This window comes from Ptychodera flava, chromosome 4 (genome assembly GCF_041260155.1).
Source record: "Ptychodera flava strain L36383 chromosome 4, AS_Pfla_20210202, whole genome shotgun sequence".
In the NCBI taxonomy this organism is placed as follows: Eukaryota; Metazoa; Hemichordata; class Enteropneusta; family Ptychoderidae; genus Ptychodera; species Ptychodera flava.
The window spans coordinates 8,265,273-8,290,311 of NC_091931.1; the positions used below are offsets into that span (position 1 = coordinate 8,265,273).

General features: G+C 36.1%; 1 protein-coding gene across 1 annotated transcript; it reads right to left on the bottom strand.

Moving 5' to 3' along the window:
- Positions 1-203: 203 nt before the first annotated feature.
- Positions 204-21,297, bottom strand: LOC139130815 (medium-chain acyl-CoA ligase ACSF2, mitochondrial-like). Its single transcript, XM_070696613.1, has 13 exons — positions 21,103-21,297; positions 16,842-17,016; positions 16,417-16,599; positions 14,210-14,328; positions 13,780-13,945; positions 13,278-13,373; positions 11,881-12,029; positions 10,402-10,570; positions 9,310-9,417; positions 7,921-8,072; positions 5,094-5,235; positions 4,467-4,577; positions 204-2,543 (listed from the first exon to the last, which is right to left on the bottom strand). The coding sequence occupies exons 1-13, from the start codon at positions 21,210-21,212 to the stop codon at positions 2,412-2,414; spliced, it is 1,812 nt and encodes a 603-aa protein (XP_070552714.1). The 5' UTR covers positions 21,213-21,297; the 3' UTR covers positions 204-2,411.
- Positions 21,298-25,039: the final 3,742 nt, after the last annotated feature.

The following is a 25,039-nucleotide window of genomic DNA, read 5'->3' on the forward strand; positions in this document are numbered from 1 at the left end:
TTGGGAGGAAGCGTGGCCAGGAAGGGAAAAACAGAGGGAAAAAAACACAGAGCGTAGAAAATTTCAAAAAAAAAAAAAAAAAAAAAAAAAAAAAAAAATCTTAAATAGTATGAATGCCACTGAATTTCCATTAGAGAAACAACAAGGAGACCTTGTAATGTGACTATTATAAAGCTACAACTATTGATAATCAATATTCCATGCAATGTATCAAATAAAGTTTATTTTTGCATGCTGAAACACACAATATTCAGTTTGTCAACAAAACCTGTATGTAAACACTGTTGTTGATGTGAATCAAAGTCATTTGTAAATGATACAAATACACAGGCTTTGAATTGGCAAGCTTAATACTGGACAGTTCAACATCCTGGAGGGAGAAGAACATGAACGCAGTTGATAAACTAGTTGAACAAAAGTATCGTCAAAATTATCAAAAGTAATACAGCAACTGCCCAACTACCGCAGCCTACAAGCAGAGTCACAGTCACTGCACATCGATGATAGCTCCGACTCTGATGTAGTTGACAGAAGAGGAGTCTGGGTCATATGATGCTTGTGACAATGAAACAAGAGTTTGGAGTTAATACAAAGAGCAAACAATACTGAAAAAAAATTCAAATTTTGTGAATTTTATGAAAAGTCAAATTTTAACAAAAATCGCTTAAAGTCAATATAAAATATTTCAAGGTGATGAAATATTCATATTTCCATCGCACAATAACACCAAATTAAAACTTTGAACAGTAAAAAATGTGTGAATAAAGGGATTTGTTTATTTTGCTTAACTTTGCCATCAATTACACCTACAATTTCAGAGATTAAAACTTTTAATGTGTTGGAATATTTCAATCTTCAAGTATGTTGTAAAGATTTTAAGCATCTAAGTGATATATTTTTTGTACTTTGAAACATTTTTTTTTCAGGTCACCGTGCTGTTTTTCACTAATTAGGCAAGAATTCACAATTTGCATACTCTCTCATGATCGTCATTTTGGGAACTCTTCAGGAGAGTATCATTGACCCCATCAGATTTGGACCAACTCAAGTGTGCTTAGACTAAGAAATCCAAAAAGTCCACTGGTGCATTTAAAAAGGAATCAATTTAAGAATTTGCCTAGGAATAAAGCTCTACAAACATGCTGACAACATTTCTATAACCACCATTTCTATAACCACTAAAGAATTTTTATGCATGCATCATAAAAGATAAAGGTCATACATCTGTGCATTGAACTGCACAATACATGTTTGTTTCTGTGCATACATCCCTAATACATATCTTGCTGTAATATGATAGCGGGGGTGGGGGTGATTGGCAGCTTAAAAAATTTTATATGGACAGAGAGATTTGAAATTTTTTTAAGGTATCGAAGGCAGATCTGAAAAATGCATAAGACCAGTAATTGTGAATGCAGTCCCTAAAGTTCAGTCAGATAGAAAAGAGACTTGCCTGTTCTGTATGACATATCATGTTGACACAACAAAAAGAGATTTTCAGTCTCCTTTATTACTGTCAATTAAGACACTCAAATCATCATTACAATGGCATAAAATTTTTTTCATTATCATATAAAGACATGTTGCATAGGGAAGAACTGAGCAAATATATAGCATGTATGGTTGATGATGCTAGCTCTCATGAATTTCCTGAAAACAGTGTCTCTTTGGATTCATTTTTGAAGTGAAAATGTTGCTTTTATAGTTCTAGATAACTTCCAGCCACCTTTATCTTCGTATAGAATTTTGCATTTTCAATATCTACACATTTTTTCCCTACATGCAATATGTTCCTACGGTCAGTCATCAGGATCCCAATCTTTGCAGTTTTGATGGACTTCCAAATGAAACGTGCCTGCATGATGAATACAGACAGAACCAGACTCAAGGATATTGATACATTGTTGCAGTTGCATAAGAGCAGTTCTGTATATGTATAATGTTGGTATTTTCATATGTGTCCGTATACAATATGCATTGTTCATACAATATTTGTCATACGGTCATTGGCCTCCATGCCATGCCACTCAGGCAGGCGCCCTCACTCATGTGTTATGACTTGATGATTGATAACTGCACAAGTATCAGTTGGCAAAATATCATAAATAACTTCTCACAACCAAGCAAAATAATTTGAAGAGATGGTGACTTTTTTCCCCTTAATATTGAGTTTATATGATGTAAAAACTACCAGGACCATTTTTTGATATGTAGGTAAGAGAGTGATACACAATCTAAAAAAAAGTAATTTACAAGTCATCCTGTTGTATCACTGTAGTATTCTTTGTAACAGAATACTGTTTAGCATAATGTGCTTGACATCAAACAAATTAAAAAAACAATGAAATAGGTATGCCCGCAATCAAGGACCATTTTGCAAAAAATAGTAAAATTTTGCTTATAAGGATTGCTTATAACTTTTTGTCCAATCCCAGCATTCCAATGGATTCTTCTCTCATGATATACTTCTGTACTTTTCCTGGACCAGTGAGTGGAAATGACTCCACGAAGCAGATGTAGCGAGGAATTTTGAAATGTGCAATCTGTTAATAGAACACAGTAAAGTTGAAATTGAGACAAAAATAGACCTCAAATTACAACAGTTTTGACAACTTTTCCAACATTCAAAAACAAGTCATTGACGATGACATAATCCCCATTTGTAATAGGAGGGGCAGGGAAATGTGGTCATTAAGAAGTATCACTGGAGTGTATATGTTGAGATCTATGGCACATAGGTCTATGTCGTTGTTCCCAATTTGAAACACATGAGGCATGTCTAAGTTATGGTTCTAAATCGGGAAAAAGATCAGACCTCCAGCTGTATTGGCCAGCCAAGAAATACATATGCGCATAATAATGAGGTACAAGATGTGACATCTTATGGTCTAATATCCTATCAGAATTGGAGGGTATAGAACTTGTGGTTACCGAGTTATGCATATATATGTATAATCAAGGTCAAAGGTCATAAGGTCACGTGACATTTTGAAAAAAAATTGTAATGCTAATTAATCCCTATATGCCAAAAATCAGACCTCTAGCTCTATTCCCTTGCCCAGAATTAGATGTGTGCATAATTAATGAGGTAAAGCGTGTGTTGTCATAAGGTCTCCCACCCTACCAAATATAAAGGACATAGCACTTGTGGTTACGTATTTATCGACATAAACGTATATTTCAGGTCAAAGGTCATCGAGGTCACATGACATTTGGTCAAAAAATTTTTATCCTATAGTTATCCCTATATACCAAAAATTAGACATCCAGCTCTATGGGTTTGCTCAGAATTAGATATACGCATAATTAATGAGGTACAGTATGAAGCATCATAAGGTCTCCCATCATACCATATGATGGGTGTACCACTTGTGGTTACTGAGTTATGGACAAATATATACATTTGAGGTCAAAGGTCACATGACATTTTGTCAAAATATCTGAGATATCTGCGTGAACGGATGGACTCACGGATGGACTCACGGACGGACATACCCAATCTATAAGCCCCTGGACTTCATCCATGGAGACTAAAAACTGTGTCACTGCATCCTTTTGCAATATGAATACGATGAGAAACTAAATTTTTATTTTTCTTGGCCTTATACATGGGAGTCTATGGAGAACTGACTTATACATGGGAGTCTATGGACTGCCTTATACATGGGAGTCTATGGAGACTGCCTTATACATGGGAGTCTATGGAGGTGTGAACTAAAAAGTCCTCTAACACGGCCGAATTTGATCGCATTGTGAAACAAATCGAGGTGCATCTGTATGAGGTAGGGTACTATTCTTGTGCAAAGTTTGAAAGAAATTGACTAGGGCATGTCTGAGATATCTGCGTGAACGGACGCACGCACGCACGCACGCATGCACGCACAGACATGACCAAACCTTTAAGTCCCCCCGGACCGTGTCTGTGGGGACTTATAAAAAAAAGACTCAAATCTTCTCTTAATTTTAATTTTAAAGTTCATACAATATAAATCTGTCATTGTATTCTTGTTCTCTGGTTTGCTGAAAAAACATAAGCTTCTACTGAAAAAAGCACTTCGATCTGAGTCCCAATCAATCTATTCATGGGGCAAAATGCCACAAAATTTGCATTCAGCAATTACTGAACCATGCATGCTGAAAACATACAATTAAATTTTTATTTTAATCATGAAGTTATTCCTGAATGTACCTGCCCTGTAACTAACCTTCATCACTTTACAAATCAAGGGGTACAATAATCATGTTAATCATCAGAAAAATTATTCCCCTGAACACTTATCACAAGAGTACATCAGCAACACTAATCTGGCGCAATAAAGTAACTCATGTCTGATTCAGTAACTGAATGGCGAGAAAGCATTCAACAGATAAGGCAGCATCTCACCTTAATTTCAAAAGAAACATTAAGAAAGAAAATATCATGTCACTTTCAAGAAATACATTTATTAAAATGTTAATTAGCATACCTGGCCACGACAAAAGTCTTTGATCTCCTTTTCATCTGCCGTCTGGGCTGATTTCAGTTTAATCCATGCACAAACCTCTTCTCCCAGTCTCTCATCAGGTACACCAATTACCTGTTTAAAAAAAAAGGTGGGGGAAAATCATACAAAAACTTAAAAGACATTTCATATATTAATATTCATCTGTCATAATGATTAATATTAGACTGCAACCTTGATGTGTTGTATCTGATCTGTTCAACCGAAAGCACTGAGAACTCTACATGACTAACTAAAGTATTAAAATAGTGATTCTCAGTGGTATACTTCAAATAATCCTAGAAAAACTTCATAGATTAGATAAAATGACCAGCAGTGGAAACTGATTACAAACAGGTCATAATAAAAACAAAAGTAAATACAAATCTAAACATTGATGGCACATTACATATTTTTTTTGTCATGAAGTCCTTCCAAATAGCATAACTCACCAAGACAATTGAAAATCTGACTTATTTGATTGTAAATTCATATTAGAGCTGAAATTTACCAATATGTCACTGTTCTTGCATCACACTTAAAATTACTCTCTATAAAAACTATTAGTTTTCTTTGAAAATCACATGATCTTAAAAATTAAACTTTTTATACCTGCACATCTTCAATCTTTGGATGTGTATACAGAAACTGTTCCACTTCCACAGGATAGATATTCTCACCGCCTCTGATTATCATATCTTTTATTCTTCCAACAATTCTGACATAACCATTCTCATCCATCACAGCAATATCTCTATCGCAGAAATGATAAAACCACAATAGTACATGTCATGGTACAAGTAAATTTATAATGGCAGTTAACAAGTTCATTTCAAATTAATAATATTTATTTTCAGAATGAGTTCATGAATTACCTGAAGACCCAATTTTGACAGTTCATTACAAAAACACAAAATATTTACTCTGCATAGACTAATATACATGTAGTTCATCTTTCAAGAACTGTGGCACTAATATCAAATCATCAGACACCTTTTTTTAGAGATTGCCAAATCATTTTATTTCACTAGAATGTACACAGATATCTAAAAGAGATTATCTCCAAAGTAAGATGAAGACAACTCTTAGATCTTAAAGAGGCACTCCCACTTGGTAACATTTTTAAAACACATTTTTTTAATGCCAACGGTCGATATTTGACGTGGCGCGGATCGCTATAGATATCGATAAAAACATGTCATTTCCCGAGCGTATTTTTCACATCCGAAGTTTTACGATCGTTTCTGGTTATGAACTGAAATCCTCCGAATGTGTTGCTGTGCTGATTGACGATATTCTAAGGAGTCCAAAAATATTCGAATGACGCATTTAATTTACCTCCTACTGCGATGACTTTATATACATCATTATCAATGCCTTTACCTTGGTAATTCTTTTTTAAAACTTCTCCTCAGTTTTGTCTTTTTCATTATTCTCAATCAGTTGTATTAAATTTTTAAAAAATACCACATAGATATCAGTTTTTACGTGTAAAATATTAGCTGCCTCTGATAACTACATTTTGTCGTCTGCCACACATTTACGCGTGGTTCGATACATAGTGGCCGCCGCATGTGGTATGCGCGCATACCACGCGGCGGCCACTGTACATACTATGTATCAACCACACCTATCTGTGCTAATCACCTATGCGAACTCTGGTGGAATTAGCAAACTTTGTTTTTCGTTTTTTTTGCCGAGTCAGTAGGACTTGGCTTTCTCCCATGGGACATGACCGCTCACCGACGCGTCTGAGTGGTACTGCTGTGGCGTCACCGTCAGCGTAGACTCGTACTCCATAGCTTAGTTGACAATGGCCCCAGTGCAGAACATTCTATGTTCGGAAGCTGAATTCAGGTGGGCCACCGGAATTCAAACTTTAACTTTTTTGAGGACATGTTTTTATCGATATCTCGCGATCCGCGCGCTGTCGCCATGTCAAATATCGACCGTTGGCATTAAAAAAATGTGTTTTAAAAATGTTACCAGTGGAGTGCCTCTTTAAAGTCACTCAGAACGATTGGTTTTTGACAAAAGGCTTACTCTTGAAAATTAGACAACTATTATAAGATAGCCAAACTGAGACACATTTTTGACAGTAAAAGATTTCAATTCCTTCTCTCGGCAATATTTAGGTCTAGTTCAACACAGTGCTGAAAGTTTTATGAGTGTGATATACTGATTGTTAGCTCATTTGCATATTTTTGAATTCCTCTAATTAGGCCCTCTAATTATGCTGTATGTTAATGCACTGATATTAACCAGATCTCAGATTTTCATTGGTCATACCTACATTTGCTTATACTTAAACTATGATGAGCACCACATTCAGATTATAAGCTCATTTGCATATTTGTTTGGCCATTTGCATATTTATTCAATTGCTGTTATATGGGCATTTACATATTTATTGTATTTCTGTTATTCGGGCATATAAGTGCACCTAAATAAACCAAATTTTATCAGACTTCTGAAGTGGTTAACTGTCATTAGATTTAATTATGTTGAAAGTTTTTTGACTATAACATCCTCATTATTAACTCATTTGCATATTTAATGACTCTGAGGTCACAGACATTGATCATTAATATACATACAGGGTTACTATTGATCACACTAAAGTTTTTATTTTTCTCAAAGTTTGTCGTTTATGATATGCTAATTATTAGCTCATTTGTATGTTTAATGACTTGCTGTAACTAGGTCATATATCAAAACTTATAAAGCACTGAATTTGATCAGACTTGCAAGATATACTTGTCATACTTTATTAAGCCGGCTAAAAGTTTGATGAGCATGGTATACTGATCAATAGTTTAAATTTATTTTCCATATAGGCCATAATGGCTGAATGCACTGAGTTTGATTCAACTTCAAAGGCACATTAGTCACTCTTAGGTTTATAGTCTGCTGAAAGTTTGAAAATGTGAACTAGTGACAATTACCTCATTTGCATGTTTAATTACTGTCTGCAATGAGGCAACATATCAAAGCTTTATGCACTGATGGATGACCTATGTTTTCCTCTAAAATTATGAGCATGCTATGAAACTTCAAGGTTGTATATAGCATAAAAAGACAATAAACAAGGTCCTGCATTTAGTTTACTTCTGCTTCTACAGCATGCTTCCAAAGCATTTCAAGTGATAATGGTCCACTTAAATCTAACTTTGAAACACAATGCTGTGCCAGTGCTAGAAGACAGAGTTATAGTGGCATAGTATGTCTTTTTTGTCTGGCTCTTCTGTATGAAAACCGATGATTACTACGCAGTATCACATTTCTATAAAAGCAGTTTCACATATTGCCTTCACTTTCCTTCTCCAAGCAGCTCTCAACTTCCTTCGACTTATATTCCAAAGACCAACTGAGATCTCATATCACATACTCATGTAATTGAAATAAAGCATGATTTTTTGGTAGTCTGATCTCCACTTACCCAGTGTGAAGCCATTTATCTTGCCCGATTACTTCTTTTGTCTTCTCCTCATCTTCCCAGTATCCTAACATTGTTGTAAACCCTCTGGTACACAGTTCTCCTGGGGTTTCAATGGCAACAACTTGACCACTCTCTGAATCAATTATTTTTGCCTGAAACAACATGTATTTATATCAGTCAGATCTGCACGAAAGGAACTCAAACACAGTCAGTCATATGCTGGCCCGTCAGTGACATGTTCAAATAAAAAACTATGCAGTAAACAATGATTTGTACAACTATTTTTGTATATCTGCCTTTTATAAATCAATTTGATTATGACGCAGCAGACTTAACATTGAGGCTATTGAGAGCTGATCAACTCCATTTTGATGTTTGCAATAATGATTATTAGAAGAGCTAGGTGAAAATCTCAATTATGTCACATTGATAAATGTAATAAATGTATGAGGTATTTGGCTGCAAAGACGATACTGGCAATCTATAATACAAATAACTCTTTTCATATATGCAGACACAATTCACACAACTTAGTGTACAAGAATGCTGTACGCATGAAATTTGGTTTAACCCTTTCACAACCACAGTTTCACCAAAATCCATTGTTGTCAATGGTGCTTATGGGTCTGTTTACAGAGAATTGGGGATACCAGGTTAATTCTGATCCCTTCAAATTGTGTTCTTCTTTATTGGATATTGATACATATGAAATGTACATGAGGAAAACCTTATGTCAGTTGTGTTTTTCAATAAATTATCAAGCTCTAACCCTTTTATCCGTTTTCTGGTTGGGAATTCCAATTTTACCCTTGAAAGTATATTTACTTTTGGGTAAAACCATGGTGTTGGAAGAATTGTAGATGTAGGTTCATTATAAGTTTTAATGCAGAAAAAATTGACTGCACATAGCATTCCTGCATGAAGTAGAAATATCACATTTCGAATCCTAAGAGTAAACTAATCAAGCTTCCCCCCCTTATTTTTTTGTGAAAATCCTTCCATAGAGTTGTCACAAACACTGGCAGCTATCTTTTACTTCCATGATTGTTCACCTCGGGACAAACTTTCACTCCATTACAAAAATATCTAAAAAATTATAGGGTTTTTTTGTGGGCAGAGAAATTCCATCGTACATCTCTATGACCTGAGTGGTTTGGATTTGAGTTGGCTGACTTATACAAGCTGCTAGACTAAATCTTCCAATCTAGGTTTAATGATTATTGAAGATTATAGTACTTTAAATATACTGTTGAACAGTATTGGTAATTTATCATCATTATATAAAAAGATGTGCAATTATGTACACTGGATAATGACCATCAATGATAGAAACAATACATTCCTCATAATTCCTTTCGACACTTATCCTCAAGACTTAGGTAACAATACCTCTGTATGGTCAATGGGCCTACCAACTGTAGAAACTCGGATTTCAATTGGTAAATCTTGACCTGCCTGGAACGTGACTGGACTCGTTTCTGTCATTCCGTAACAAATCTATGAAATAAAAAAGCAATATTAAAGTATCAATAACTTTAAAAATGAAATGAAATCACGATAAACAGAGATTCCATCTTAATAGCATGGCAGATCTCTGTTTCCGCAGTCTACAGAGATTTCTTCTTACCTATTAAACCGCTTGCATTTACAAGTCTGTCATGGCCAGTTAAGTTTCCTTGACAACAAGTCCAGCAACAGAGATTTACAGAAATATCCAAGCAGGCTGTTGATCATTTTTAGAAAATGGGTAAAGGTGATTCCATTGCAACATCAGAGAAAATTATAAACTTCAAATTTCAGAATGGTCAATAAGTCCTGAGCATTGGTATTTATTTCAATTCTGGGCCATCAGATTTAGAGAAATTATGACGGGTGGTATCCCAGTACTGACCAGATGACACAGTATAGCAATTCAAAGGATGAAGGATGGAGGATTGATGTGTCACATAGATTAATGCAACACTTACATTGATAGGATTGACATGTCACATAGATTAATACAACACTTACATTGATAGGATTGACATGTCACATAGATTAATACAACACTTACATTGATAGGATTGACGTGTCACATAGATTAATACAACACTTACATTGATAGGATTGACATGTCACATAGATTAATGCAACACTTACATTGATAGGATTGACATGTCACATAGATTAATGCAACACTTACATTGATAGGATTGACATGTCACATAGATTAATGCAACACTTACATTGATAGGATTGACAGTCACATAGATTATACAACACTTACATTGATAGGATTGACATGTCACATAGATTAATGCAACACTTACATTGTTAGGATTGACGTGTCACATAGATTAAGGCAACACTTACATTGATAGGATTGACGTGTCACATAGATTAATGCAACACTTACATTGACAGGATTGACGTGTCACATAGATTAATGCAACACTTACATTGATAGGATTGACATGTCACATAGATTAATGCAACACTTACATTGATGTCTCTGATGTTCATTTTTGAGATAAGTTGCTTCATAATTTCTATTGGACATGGTGAAGCTCCCATGACACCTGTACGTAGACTTGACAAATCATACTTGTCAAAGTCAAGATGGTGCAACATATCTATAAACATGGTTGTAGTACCATACAGTGATGTGCACCTGTAATGAAAATTGTAAAAATTCTGGGCCAACATTGGAAAAAAGGCAAACTTTTGTTGTTAGTTGAAACACAAGCCATGATTATGCTAGCTAGATTCCTGATTCGAAAAAAATCTGATGCATGTATGTGTGACAACTATAATTCTGAATATTTTATCCCATGTAGGATCAATTTCAAAAGAATTCTGATCTACAAAACAGCAAAGCATATTATCAGATTATAATGACTTAATCATTTCATTACAAAGTTTGCCGTTTGGCAGACATTGTGAGTCAGAACACCAATAAGATTGGTGCTTATCAATGACGTGAATTATGAGAATTCGGAATTTTTTTGACAAAAAACACATCAACATTACCGTATTCTCAAAAAATATAAATACTGAAATTATCAGACTGAGTTAAAATTATCCCTTTGAACTGGTAATGCATCTTTTGCAATAACTGGATTAGAATTTTCTGATACTTAACCTTCCTTAAACATCTGACTTAAAGTAGAAAACAAAAGATATTGTTACAAGATGACAATATTTCAGACAACTTACCACATTCGCACAAACACACATGCATACATATACACATGATACGGCAGTGTTGCAGCCAGGATGCGCCCTAATGCGGCAATGACCCCAAAATCGAACCTGTTGTCCAGCATTGTCGCATATACTGCGGGTCACCTTGGGTGCACTCATGAGTTGACTGTGCACAGTGTTTTGTGTAGTCTGTAAATAGTATCTGATATTGACGATTACCTCCATTTTGCATGATTATTTTGAGGCTTATATTTTCGTACTTTTGGAGCACAGACTATTAAACGCTTAGTAACACTTGGTATGTAGTATAACTTGCTTGTAGTCTGGCTGAGCTATCTGATTGGCCGCAGATACTAGCTACTACAATTAGGCTACTTGTGAAATTTAAGCATAGTGAAGCAGTCCTGGTAGCTTAATTTTGTTTTGTGAAACTTATTTGTTAAAATATATACGAAATTTGATTAACAACTGATGCATGTCCCCAAAATGTGCAAAATGCCCCCCAACATAAATAGTAGTGGAACAGAGTGTCCCTGGTTTAAAATTCCTGGCTCAGCAACCCTACAGACAGGCATGCAACAGATTGCATTTGTAGTACCATCCATAGTTTCATTATGAAATACACTTACACCACTGGACTGATGACCATTGCACCATTAGAGTATAACCAGGGTGAATTCCACATGCACTTTTCTTTGTACAGGACATCCATCAATGTGATACTAAAATATGATTGATATCAAAATCATAAAAGCTGTAGAACCATACTATATATACCTCTCATTGGTTACTGCCTGTAATGTTCCGAGAGGATCAAAGGTTGGTGATGGATACACTACAGTAGCTCCAAACAGCATACTACAAATACTGCCCAGGGTTGCTCCAAAAGAGTGGAATAACGGCACTGGTACATTGATGATGTGCTCCTATCAATCAAAATAAATGGAAACTATACATGCTAAGGGCTCTGGGAGTGACTGTAATTGATAGACTACAATTTCCAAGCAAGGCGGGTGGGTTGTGCATCATTGATCTTGTCCAAACTCTGTAACCATGACAACTGTAAATGTATTATTCAGGAATTCCCCAATTTACATTTATTTTAATTCTTTCTAGTTTGTAAAGTTTGTTTTAGTTTGATAAAATGGGAATAATCATACAGACTAACCATAGTTTGTTAGATGCAAACAAACAGTATATGTGCATTAACAGTATTTTGTCTTTGTGCATTAAACCTCTATTATACCATCATATTGCTGCAACATGTACTCCATCTTAATATTCACAGATACAATTTGCCCCTTTACCTTTGGTGAAATTTAGGTGCATATCATCAATAGTGCCTAACAATTAATATTAGGCCAAACCCGGAATTCGAATCGACCACGGTACAAACAAAGCCATGTGCGCAAACGCGCATAGACGTACGTGTATTTCCATACGCGCTAGTACACATGTGGGTTTGTTTGTACCGGCATCACGTGATTATTTGGGCGTACTGAGTCTGTAGAACGCATCGCGTCCTTTTTATTCCGGAGTAGAACAATTAATATTATGACTTTGTTTCCCATTATGGTTTCAATTATAAACTTAACAACGGCAGAAAATCAACACAGCAAATTTAGCAATATCAGATTATTTCCTTAAAAGAAAGTCCAAGTAGTTTGCACCTTGAAAGTGAAAGACAAACTTTTGCTCAAAATTTCCTTGTGGCATCTTTCAACCATTCTCTTTCAAAATCAAGACTAAAATCGGGAGTCACTGTGCAAAGTTTGGTACTAGAGAAACAAGTAACTCAAGATTTACCAATACTTAAAATTCAAAATGGCCGCCATCCCTGTGTTAAGTGGCATCTTTCAACCATTCTCTTTCAAAATCAAGACTAAAATCGGGAGTCACTGTGCAAAGTTTGGTACTAGAGAAACAAGTAACTCAAGATTTACCAATACTTAAAATTCAAAATGGCCGCCATCCCTGTGTTAACTCTATGGAATAAAATTTTCGAACTTCGAAAAACTGAGCCGGTGAAAAGTTTACTTACACCAAGAGCTTTAAAATGAGCCCCCACAAGTGGTATATCAGAAAAGAATTGTAAAAGAGTGAGAGTCCGGATATCTGTGCCAGAGGTGCTTTCTTCCTTAAATACAAACAAGTCCCTATAGATGTTGACTTACTTCGGCATGATAACCAAGTGACCTGCCAACATAATATGCATCATTCAGTATGTTGTGATGAGACAGACAAACACCTTTTGGTTGTCCTGTTGTGCCCTACAAAGCAAAGAAAAGTAGGAAACTAGAGTCAAACATACCTCAACAGTCATACCTCAAATAAGGGCACCTATTATTTAAGAACAGATTTTTGATCAAAAATAATTGGTTAAAGACACAGGTTTGCTTCTGCTTTGCATAAAGTAACAGGAACATATATGAGACCTACAAATGTGTGCAGTAAAAAGAGATGGATTGTTTTATATACAGTAATAGTTGACATATTGACTCTGAAGATATTAGCAAAATTCACTGTAAAATAAGGAACATTTTACATATATAAATATACATGATTGATTAATTAATTTATTAAAAGTTAATGCAATTACTAATAATTAATATTATGTACAAATATGAAAGCACAAAACAGGAAGGCCACTTTTAAGAATGATGGATATGTACTCACAGATGTGAACTGAATGTTAATGGGGTCGTCAAACTGCAATTCATCTTGGAGTTCTTCTACTTCAACAAAATGTTCATTGCTGGGTGCGTCAAGGATGTCATCAAACATGTAAGTCCCTGGGAAATGTCCTTCACCAAGCATTATCACGGTCTTCAAACTGGGAATCCTGTTGAAAGATCACACATTGCAAGTATACAGCAAAGAATTAAGCTACATCAATATATTCGGAAACAGTTCAATCTTAAGTACTAGCTTATCATCAAAGTCAACTTGAAATCAGCCATGTGCGCCCATAAAATACATATATATACGTTCTAAAATATATGTTCACTTCTATAGTATGTCTACTATATGCCATGATTCAAGTATTCTACATGCTTACTTTGACAGCTAATCCTAATGCTATTTCACAAGTGTTACTGTCACCCACCTTGCACTCCTAATTTCACCCTGATGAGATTTATCAAGTTCAGGACAAATTTCTCGTATGATTGCATAATAATCTTGAGTACCCCAACTTTGATCAGATATCAGTGCTTTACATCCAAGCTACAGAAATGATAAACATTAGCTGAAGTTTCACATTGTAGCGTATCTTTTCAGAAAACATGACAATTGCAAAGTATTTAAAACATTAAGTATTTAATGACATTATTAATATAGATCATATGTCAATATGCAAAGTATGCTAGTATCTCAAAAAATGGTGAAATTTGACAGGTGACATTCTGGTGAAGACAGTCGATTAAAGAAATTTACTGCTTTCTACTTTGCCAACAGCCAGAAAAAATGAAAAATTGAGCAGCTGATGAAGTTTTGTCAGTTGTGACATTTTGCATAATATACATTAATTTTTGTGTTTTTACTGAATATCTTGATGGAAAGAAAGTACAATATTTATCATTTGTATTGCCCTTGGTTTCTCAAAGTTTTTCAAAAAATTATGACATGGCCATTTCTAAATATCATCCCATGAAATCTGATGCTATTTTGAACTGTACCCACACTTCAAAGATAGCATGAATGATACCATTGCTGTCATTTGATCAGTAATAATGTAATCTTGACATGCCAGATTTGAAAACTACTGGATGCAAGAAGAAATTTTTGGCCAAATATGGGAAATTTAGACATAAAAACACAACTGTAAATGTCACAACAATGCAATATTCAAATCCAACAGAAGTCATTCCTAGGCACAGCCAAACTTATTTCACAGGTATCAGCCAAATCATTATTGAACATTAATAACATATTTTGACCACAAGTGAGGCACTGTACCTATAAAATTTGACTATGCACAGTTCATTATCATTTTGGCAAATTTGCATGAGCTCATTCCATACAAACTAGCCATGAAATGTGATGCTATTTTGAAAGCGCTTCTTCAGAAACATATCAAATACACGTACATGGTAAATTAAAACTTTTACGAGAAAAAGTAAACTTTTCATTACAATAAGGCCATAACCTCTTCAGTGACAATAACCCTGGCTGTTGCTAAGTGCTGGACAAGCACTGACCAATATGCTGACCAGTATTTAACAACTACCATACCAGAGCTGATTTTCTGTTGATTCCATTTGCAAAATTTGTGGCTGGGCACATTTACAAGCAGGTTCTAACAGTGAGTGATGAGGAAGTTACAGTGCAGAGAGTGAGAACGACACTGTCTTTCATTTGGCGTGTAACAACAAACTCACTTAATTGCGTGAAAAGGGGCGCAAAAGTCGCCTCAACATGTCAATCAACTATGACCTGAACTACTTTGCAACATTTTGCCTCAACTTAGTCTGAGGTATTTTTGAGTCCCGAAAAAATTGATATATCTCTTTGTGTTCTGAACTTGGCAGAAGTGGATGTCTTGTGCATATATAGTGATTTTTTGTCATCAAAACTGCACTGAGATTAGCATATGCTGATAGTCTCATTTTGAGAAAAATTACGATATCTTGTAATGTTCATCTCATGAGGATATTTACTACCCTTTTAAGTTCCAAAACTGTTATTGCTTTTGAAGAAGAAGTTGTTTTACCACAGTGGGAAGATTCATCCCAAAATTTAATGTGGGAAACTTTCATCATCAGTTATCTTAAGAAGGTCCCTGTATATAGAGCCTAAAAACCCTAAAAGCTATCTCAGAATCAGCTGTGGGTACATTTCAAGCTTTGCTTATAGAATTTCAATTTCAAGGTTAATTTGCATAATTTTTAGACTGTAACACTTATTTCAACCTTCAAAACATGACATATCTTCACAGCAAACACTACAAAGATGATGCATAAAATGGTGTTCAGGTCTTTGAAGTTAACATACATACATACATACATACATACATACATACATACATACATACATACATATTGAAGTCAACAGGTACCAACTGCCCACCAGGTTGACAGCAAATGAGAGCTAACAACAAATTTTCATCGACAGAATTATGATTTCTGTACCTTTTATTCACTCAATACCATTTAGTTTAATGCAGGTAGAAAATACCATTAACTATTCAAAAACCTCTACTACGCCCCTAAAGGAGTGAATCCTATTTCTATTGCAAAAGCAAAACAGGGTAACATAAAACATATATTGTAATTAAGAAAAGGCAAAGTTTTGAGCAATAAATATGACATATACCTTGTTTAATGCATACTCTAACTCCATTGGTCTGTATGCTGGGTTTATATTGACTTGAATGGCGCCAATACGACTTGTTGCATACTGTGTTAACACCCATTCCAGACGATTTGGAGACCACATTCCGACTCTATCTCCTCTCTTTATACCAATGGCTAGCAGACCAGCTGCAAGTCTGTTGATCTGAACACAGATGTAAAAGGTTGATGATTCAAATATTTAATTTGATTTTTAATGTGAAAGGGTGTCTTAATCTAACATGATATTAAAAAGGACTTGGCATAAGCCAATATGGATGAGAGAAATTGTTTGTTATTCTAGCATTACACATTTGAGAGGATACATGCAGATTTTCAACTTGAACATTATAAAATTAAGTTTTCCATAAAATGTTTCACTTCAAATAAAATTTTACACTCATTTACCTCTAGTCTGATCCGTGCAAACGTTTTCCTGATGCCTTGTTGAGAAAAAACGGCTGCAATCTTGTCTGGCCATTTTTCAGTTGTCTGGTCGATAATTTTACCAATAGTCTGTCCTATCAGGGGTACACTACTGGCAGTGTGTGTATAACTCTGAGTGTACTTCTGTTCCTGTTGGCTGAACATTCCAGTGAAAGACAAATCAATATAAGAAATATTATCTATTACACATGCAATACATTTGCCTTGGATCAACTTTATTTCCCACTCTGTATTACTTTCTTGCTCAAATTTCTTTTGATTAGAAATGTTTGGAAATGTCCACGATAAAAAGTGCAGTATATTGCCTTCTCTTTGTCAAAGAAAGAAATACATGCCTGAAGACTCCTAAATCCACGAGCTACAGCCAATAGTTGCCTTTTTAACATTTTTTCATTTACCGTCCGCACGAAAGACATAACGAGATCTGAGCTAGGTCAGGATGGGCTTGCAAGAATAACATTTATATTCTTTTCATTTAATACATTTTATGTATTACGTTTATTACATTAAAAGTCTGCACAAATTGCATCATACGATCGGGGCTAGGTCTACAGCAAAAAACAGAATGGTTGGATAGTCTCATATACATTACGTTTACTCTTTTTGTAGGTCCCATACAAGTTGTGTAGATAACATTGTAGAAAAAAAGTACCGACTCATTTGAGTGAAATACTAATCACGTAACACTCCACTCCACTGTTTATCCTTGTGTGTCTGTAAAAACAGATTGGCATCAGTACCTATCAGTGAGTATCTATGCATTGCATTATGGTTTGTTTAGCCAGAGAGCTGTCCTAATTAATTTCGGTCTCTACTATCAACTCAACAAGTCATTTAGCAATTCCCTTGTGTGTTCTATCCAGACACTCAAATGAGTTGGTTCTTTTTATCTACAATGTTATCTACAAAACTTGTGTGCCACGTACAAAAAAGTAAACGTAATGTATATGAGACTGTCCAACCATCCTGTTTTTTTTTGCACGAAAAGCCTTGTACGAAATACAATTTTTTTACATTTACTACATTTTCTACATGTATTATATTTATTTAATCACACTTCTGCAATAATTACATTACAAGATCGGGGCTGGGTCTAGATAAGCTTGCACGAAATACATTCTTTGAATTTAATTAATACATATATTTACATGTATTACACTCATTACATTAAAGGTCTGCACGAATTACATTATATGCTAGATCTAGATACACTCTTTACATTTACTACATTTTTACATGTATTACATTTATTACATAACATGAAATAATGCATTTTTGAGTGTATTTCATGGAAGGCCGGCCAAAACTCCCGAGGATGTCCGATCTGCCCTCCGTCGAAGTCCAGATAGTAAAGTATTTCACGATGATATTTGACGAAAAAATGTATTAAATGTTTTTTTCGTTCATAAATAAATGTAATAATGTAAAACGTGCAGAATTCTTGACTACTCGCCATGGATGAAATCCACACCATACCATCTTACAGAGAAAACTACTTCAATGGAACAGAGCAAATACATCATATACTCTCTGTTTTTACGGAAAGTCCCACGACTTTCAAGTTAATATTTCATGCTAATCTCAGCGCTGTGCATTAACAGTCATTTCACAGTCATTCACAGTCATTTCACAGCCCCTGCGCTACAACATTGCCATTTTCTAAATACATGGCACGCAATACATAGTTCGTATACTCACAGATCATCATGTCACAGCTGAATAAAACTTCAAAGCAAATGACTTGATGTAAAGATCGAATTTAAAATAGAAAAATAGAAAATAGTGTTTTTAGTATTTTGGCATCACATGAACAGTATTAAAATGTTTGTTTATGGAGAAATAGAAGTGTGCAACACAGCTGTTGCGGAGGGCTCACAAAAATTATTCCGTGCACGTACGTCGAACGTTATGAAAAGTCAACCCTACAGGATAGAGGTCGCTATAATGTGAAGAAGTCAAATTTTTCGTTCAAACATAAAGAAATGAAATTCTTCGAAATCCCAATTAATCAAGATTGCATATGCAGTCATCAGATTCAACCTTCATGACAAGTGTCACATAATCTGTCATTTTATTCGGACAACCATTTTTCACACTGAAATCAAACATTGGCAGTCGAAATATATTGGCAAATTTAATTACGTCATCGGTTCAAATGACCATTTACATCAAGATTGGACCTTTTCGATGAACTTACTCGGTATCAAATTAGTTTCCAAGCATCGCTCCAGTAAGTCACTGACCGCCTTACCCTTGTTGTGACATTGCTGTTATTATCAGCCAAGAAGGTAGTAAGCGCTTCGTAATTGAAATTTAACTTTTGCTAAAACTTTCCTAGGCAAACTTTCAAAATGTCCCTTTCCAAATCAAAAAAAAAATGGGGTCACCGTACAAAATTTGGTACCTGGAGAAACACAATACCCAATATTTACTGACTTTTATAACTCAAAATGTGCATGGCCGCCGTCGTAGACAATTCCATACGAAATTCGGGTGAAAATCATATTTAGTCAAGGAGCTTCAAAATGAAGCCTACAAGGGATAGACCAAAACAGGTGCTTGACAGGCCGAATATCGTAAGATCAGTCCCCGAAACGCATTCAGTCTGCATCCTGTCTTCCTGAAATGCTATTGTGGTCGATATCTACGCTGTAGTTCAGTCATTGTTTCCGACCTATTTGCCATATTTTCTTGGGCCTCCGCTGATCATACAGAGAAACACGCTTCCCCCCCCCCCCCCCCCCCCGGTCAATCAGTTCAAATGCAGCCCCGGTGTGATTTTGCGTTCTTGCGTTGCGTCACGAAACTGATTTTGGCCGAATGGTGTCACCAGTCTTTAAGAGCGAAGGCGAGTAATTTTGCAACTGTTTTTCCGAACTGTGCAATGCAACAGAGCAGAGTCGCAGATCCCGGTCGCAGATCTTACCATGAATTATTCATGGCAAGATCTGCGACACTGTCCGAACTATTGTTCGTATCAATACCAATTTTTCACAGCAGGACAACCTTGTCGACCCAAATTCATTCATCATACTATGCAGCGATCTGACGATCGACCTTAGATGACCTTTTCCTGTGAACGTGTTCAAATGATAACAGACAATCGAATTACTGTAAGGAAGCCATCATTATTTACTGCCTTGGGGTAGGTCGGAGGAATCTGATTGGGGTCACTCAAAAAATTGAAATCTACAAGGGGGTTGCTCAAAATGTAGAGATAAAGAAGGGGGTTACTCAAATTTTTGGTGCAAATTAAATTGAAACACCGCTCAGATTGCACCCATTGCACACATCAATTTCTCAAATTTTCGATGCGAGAGGGGGACACCCCTTCCTATGCTCTCCTTCCTAAAAACAAATTAATTGAAAACACCTCTCAAATTGTACCACATTGCACCATTGCACATATCAATTTCTCACAATTTTCCATGCAATAGTGGGGACACCCCCTCTTATAACCCGCCCTTAGCCTCTTGCGTGTCCCCTGTACTTTCAAATTCTGTCCTGTCAGATATCCTAGTGAAAACCCTGTCATGATACCCATTCAAATTAAACAATACCATATGGCTGGATACAGGTTATAACATGAGCTTTTAACATTTCGTTGTGACTTTGAATTTTATTTTATTGGTATCATCTTTGTCAACAGTAATGAATAACTGATGATAATCAAACAGGATACACCTGGATTTGAAAGGTCTTTTCTATTATTGTATTTTTGTAAACTTATCATATACATGTATTTATATTTAACTTTTCCCATGGGGCCGTCAACATTTCTGTATAAGAGAGATTAGGGTTACTCAAATTCCTCATGGTTGGCAGGGGGCGTTACCCGAAATTTCAGAGTTTCCGATGAAATTCCTCCTACCGTACCCCACACGCCGTAAATAATGACAGCTCCCTAAACACTTGGTACCCATCACAAATATTCGACGCTCGGTGTCATGAGGCCTTCCCAATGGCCTGGGACAATGACATCATCGACTGAACATCCTTAATGGAACGAGGTACTTAGGCTATTTCTCCAAATTACGATCATCCTACGAAACTCGAGCGTTTGCGCCGCGCCGCGCGTCGTAATCGCCCGCGATTCACCACTTTCGAACTCGGGCAGCTTAAACATCGAGCTCAGCGCAACGGTATAGTGCAACGTTAGGTAATGTCGGCTGTATTAGATGCCCAGATGTACAGAGAATTAACAACATCGATTTATCCATACCTTACAGTGGAAATACAACGGCCAGTACGGCCCCTGGTCGACAATACAAGTATCGGCCGACATGTTTTGAATTGCCAATTTATACGTACGAACTTGATCGTCTGTTTCATAGCAGTTCGCAGACCAAACTATAGTGTGTATTCTCTCCGTCCTTGAACCTCCACTGTACTGTGATGTGTTCAGTAACATGAATATTCATTATAATGAAAGGCCGTAGCCTGACCTGGAACTGTCAAGGGTGGCAGAAACATATATAGCTTTCTCTGTAATAGGTAAGAAGTGGTTATTTGGGCAGCTGCCCCTAGCAGGTTACAGCCTAGTTGAGGGTCCATAGCTGTTGCCGGGGTTCCTGCCTTTTATGGGCTGATTTTGACTTTTTACTACTTTAAACTCCTCCACCACAGTGAAGGGGTTGAAAGTCATGAAAGACTACAGTAACGACCATGTAACGTCACAAATATATTTGCAAAATACGATATAAAATTCATATATTCTACCGGGCGGGGCGACATGAATTCCATCAGCACACATTAAATCTCCAATCACAGTAGGTAATGGTCGAAAATACTTTCGCAGGACTTAAAAGCGCTTGACACCTAAGGCCTATATGTACAATGTAAAAGATTTGACCACAAAAAACCGGGGGTCGGGACTGTGATTTGACTATAAAAGCCATACTGCGGTGCAAATTTACGTGGCTTTTTGTCATGCCTGAAAAGAACCAGGAAGACATTAGAGCTACAAGCAGCATTGATGGGGCCCAAGCAATTGACCGCCAAAGTGCAAAGCAGTAAAATGAAGTGCTAGCAGCATAACTATTGGTGGCATAATGGTTTGTTTGAAAAGGAAAATATACAAGGTGTGTAAGTTGAAGTTGCAAATTAAAGTCACCAAAGGTCATGCCAAAATTTGTTGAATTAATTCAGATGTAATATACTGGTCAGCGTCGAACGGAAAACGGTCTCTCTCAGTATTAATTAATAAATGATTATTATAATTAATGAGGTATGTCAATTATAAAAGAAACAACGCGCCTCATTTCACGTAATACCACAGCTGTACTTGTGGCAGGTGCTTACATCTTGAAAAGTTGGTTAAAGTTCGCCGAAAAGGTCATCCCGAAATGCTTGACAAAGTGGTGATCAATATTCAACACAAACTAAACCTCTCGCCCATGTGGTTGTTGAGATACATGACAGTTGGTCAAATATTATATATAAAGTCATTAAAATATTGGGTTCAAAATTTTGATCTCATATGAGTCAATATACTTGTCACATACTAGGTCGAACAGTGTGTTTCCTTTGGAGAAAATGTCTTTTTTTTAAATATAATATCACTTCATGGTCATCGTAGGTGTTTTTCGCAGTTTCCAATATGGCTGCAAAACTGCATGGCCGGTTGAAATGCCATTAGTAATCTTGGAAGTTCTTAGACAAGTGATGATGTGAGCAAAATTTCAGCTTTAAAATTGTCAGCCAGTTCTTGAAAGGAAGATTTTTGTAGATTAAAGAATCAACATTTTCCACGGCTGCCAAGTCACGTTACAGCTCGAAGTATATACGCGAACATTTAAAGACACAGAGCCTGCGTAGCATTTATTACATGCCTCTGAGTACGAACATCCGGGGAGTTAGCGGACCGGTGAACAATGTACTGACCGGTTTCCATGGTTACCCGGTCCGGTGAAGCCCTCGACGTTTTCGACGTCAAAGTTAACGCTTAACGCCAGATGTAAAATATCCATCTATAAGCAGTCAAATACACAGCGGACTGAAAATAAACCAGTCAGTCAGTTAGTCATCCGAAGAGTTGAAAGAAAAAGTGATCTGGCATCGTTCCTTTAAAGTTAGGCTCAACACTTTTCATCCAACCCTCGAAATAACTTACACTTGCTTGCTTTGGCCATTGGGCAATCATACTCATGGTAAAACAGCGTAAGATTATCACAATTATCACACTATGCATGCAGCATTAGCCTGTAGAGAAAACTAGGGTTTATGTTACAGTAAGAGAACAACAAGAAACCTTCAGAGAACCAGTTATAAGACTAAGAGACTTTTAAGGTTGATACTATAAATCCTTATTGGCAATACATATCATACTCCTATGTTTAAAACTAACGATAGCAACAAGAAACCTGTGCTGAGACCAAGACAAACCTACCCCAACCCTAGACGGACATGACAACTTCCCTGCCATCTTTTTTCGAGACGTTGGGTACCTTAATACGAGTGGTACCAAAACCGTACTTCTTAAAATTGTCTTTGTTTGTTTCTTACTTACGTCCTTTGCATGTATCTGTAACCTTTCTGGTACTTTTAAACACAAAGCAAACGTTTAATGCAAACCGAATCAAAGATTTCCCCTCGAGGTTATTTTATTGGCATGAAACAGTACTGTCGGAAAAAGTGTATATATTTCTCTTTCAAGTAGTTTAATGGTAAAATCATGGAAATGTCTCACGTGCTGACGATAACAGTGATCCACTGAGACATATGTCCGTTTTCTGTATATTTATTGCGACGACTCAAATATTACAAGTCAGTTGTGCCCAGTAATTACATGTACAACGGGATCGTACTCCATAACATGAGTTACTCCCATATCACGGGATCGTACTCCATAACATGAGTTACTCCCATATCCCGTGCAGTTCTCCGTGTTCTACTCAACTTTAAAAATCTTACAGTTTATGTCCTTTTTCCTAAAGGCGTGGTTAAACATGTAAATTCTAATACAGTCGAAATAATATAGTCTCATTGGGCAAGTTCAATTCTACGTACATGAATTGACATAAAGCATTACATAACAAGTAACTATCGTCCTATCAAGTTGTATCATCTAATTACTTTGACACCACTTCATTCTGATATTGATACAAGATTAATATTTCACTCATGTGTACAACAAATATTTGGAAATGCCTGATCTCAGTTGATGAGACTTCACACCTTAGCTCGATTGTCTCTAGATGAAAGGTCAATCAAAAGGTCAATGCTCTCAGGTAAAATTTCTCCTCTATAACAATACACTATTAATTATTATGAGGTAATTCACTGTATTTTAATGCTGAATTCATATTCACTTTCATCTTTTACACTGATTGTAGAATTATTTAGCTAACTGCTTTGACCAACGTTGAAGTGAAGCGAGGACGTTTTTTTAGAAGCAAGGACGTTTGCACACTGACTCTATAACCACATGTTTAATTCTACTGACAGATATTGCCAAGGAGTGCTTAAGACAAATGTATTTATTATTTTTTTTCTTCCTAAGAACAGGCGCAGAAGAACAAACACATGCCCTCAATAAATATAATTGGCCTTGTACAGTATTTTGACGCAAATTCGCATACTTTTAGTTTGATTAATACATACTTTTATTTCTAGTGATTTCCTTGTAAATTGTAATAAAGGACAGCCAATTTGGTAGAAAGTTAAGAAATATCAGAAGAGGGACATCGATTGTACCAGAACCAGACTTTCCGATTAGAGTTGAAGAATAAAGTCATCTGAATTTAACTGTACGTCGTGTCGTCTTCATAACGATCCGTGCGGGTATCTCAACATTGAATACGATTTCTGGTGAAGAGTTTACTCTCAATACTTTGGTAAAGCTAATTCCCAAAAACAGCTCCTGTTCCGTCTTTATAATCGACCGCCCATTATTTGTTGAAAACGTAAAAACATGTTTATAATTTTGTGTTCATCGTAAAAAAAAACCACTGCAGTTATTAGTATTGACCTTTGACCTGGTTTCCCGTGGCTTCTATGGAAACCGATGTAAACAAATCACCTGTACTGTAGTGCCATCAATCTCTTAGCTTTGTACACGGTCATGTCAGCTTCTGAATAGCGTTGATCGCGATTTCGGATTTGTTACTAAATATAGCTGCACGCGCGCGACTTTCGGACAAATATGCTGAAATTCGGAC

Excerpts from the sequence above, each read along its gene's own strand:
- LOC139130815 (XM_070696613.1), bottom strand. The coding sequence starts at position 21,212 with ATGAAACAGACGATCAAGTTCGTACGTATAAATTGGCAATTCAAAACA. Across the intron at positions 13,374-13,779 it reads TTAACATTCAGTTCACATCT|GGCACAACAGGACAACCAAA; the intron begins GTGAGTACATAT and ends TTTGCTTTGTAG. Across the intron at positions 2,544-4,466 it reads AAGACTTTTGTCGTGGCCAG|ATTGCACATTTCAAAATTCC; the intron begins GTATGCTAATTA and ends TTCTATTAACAG.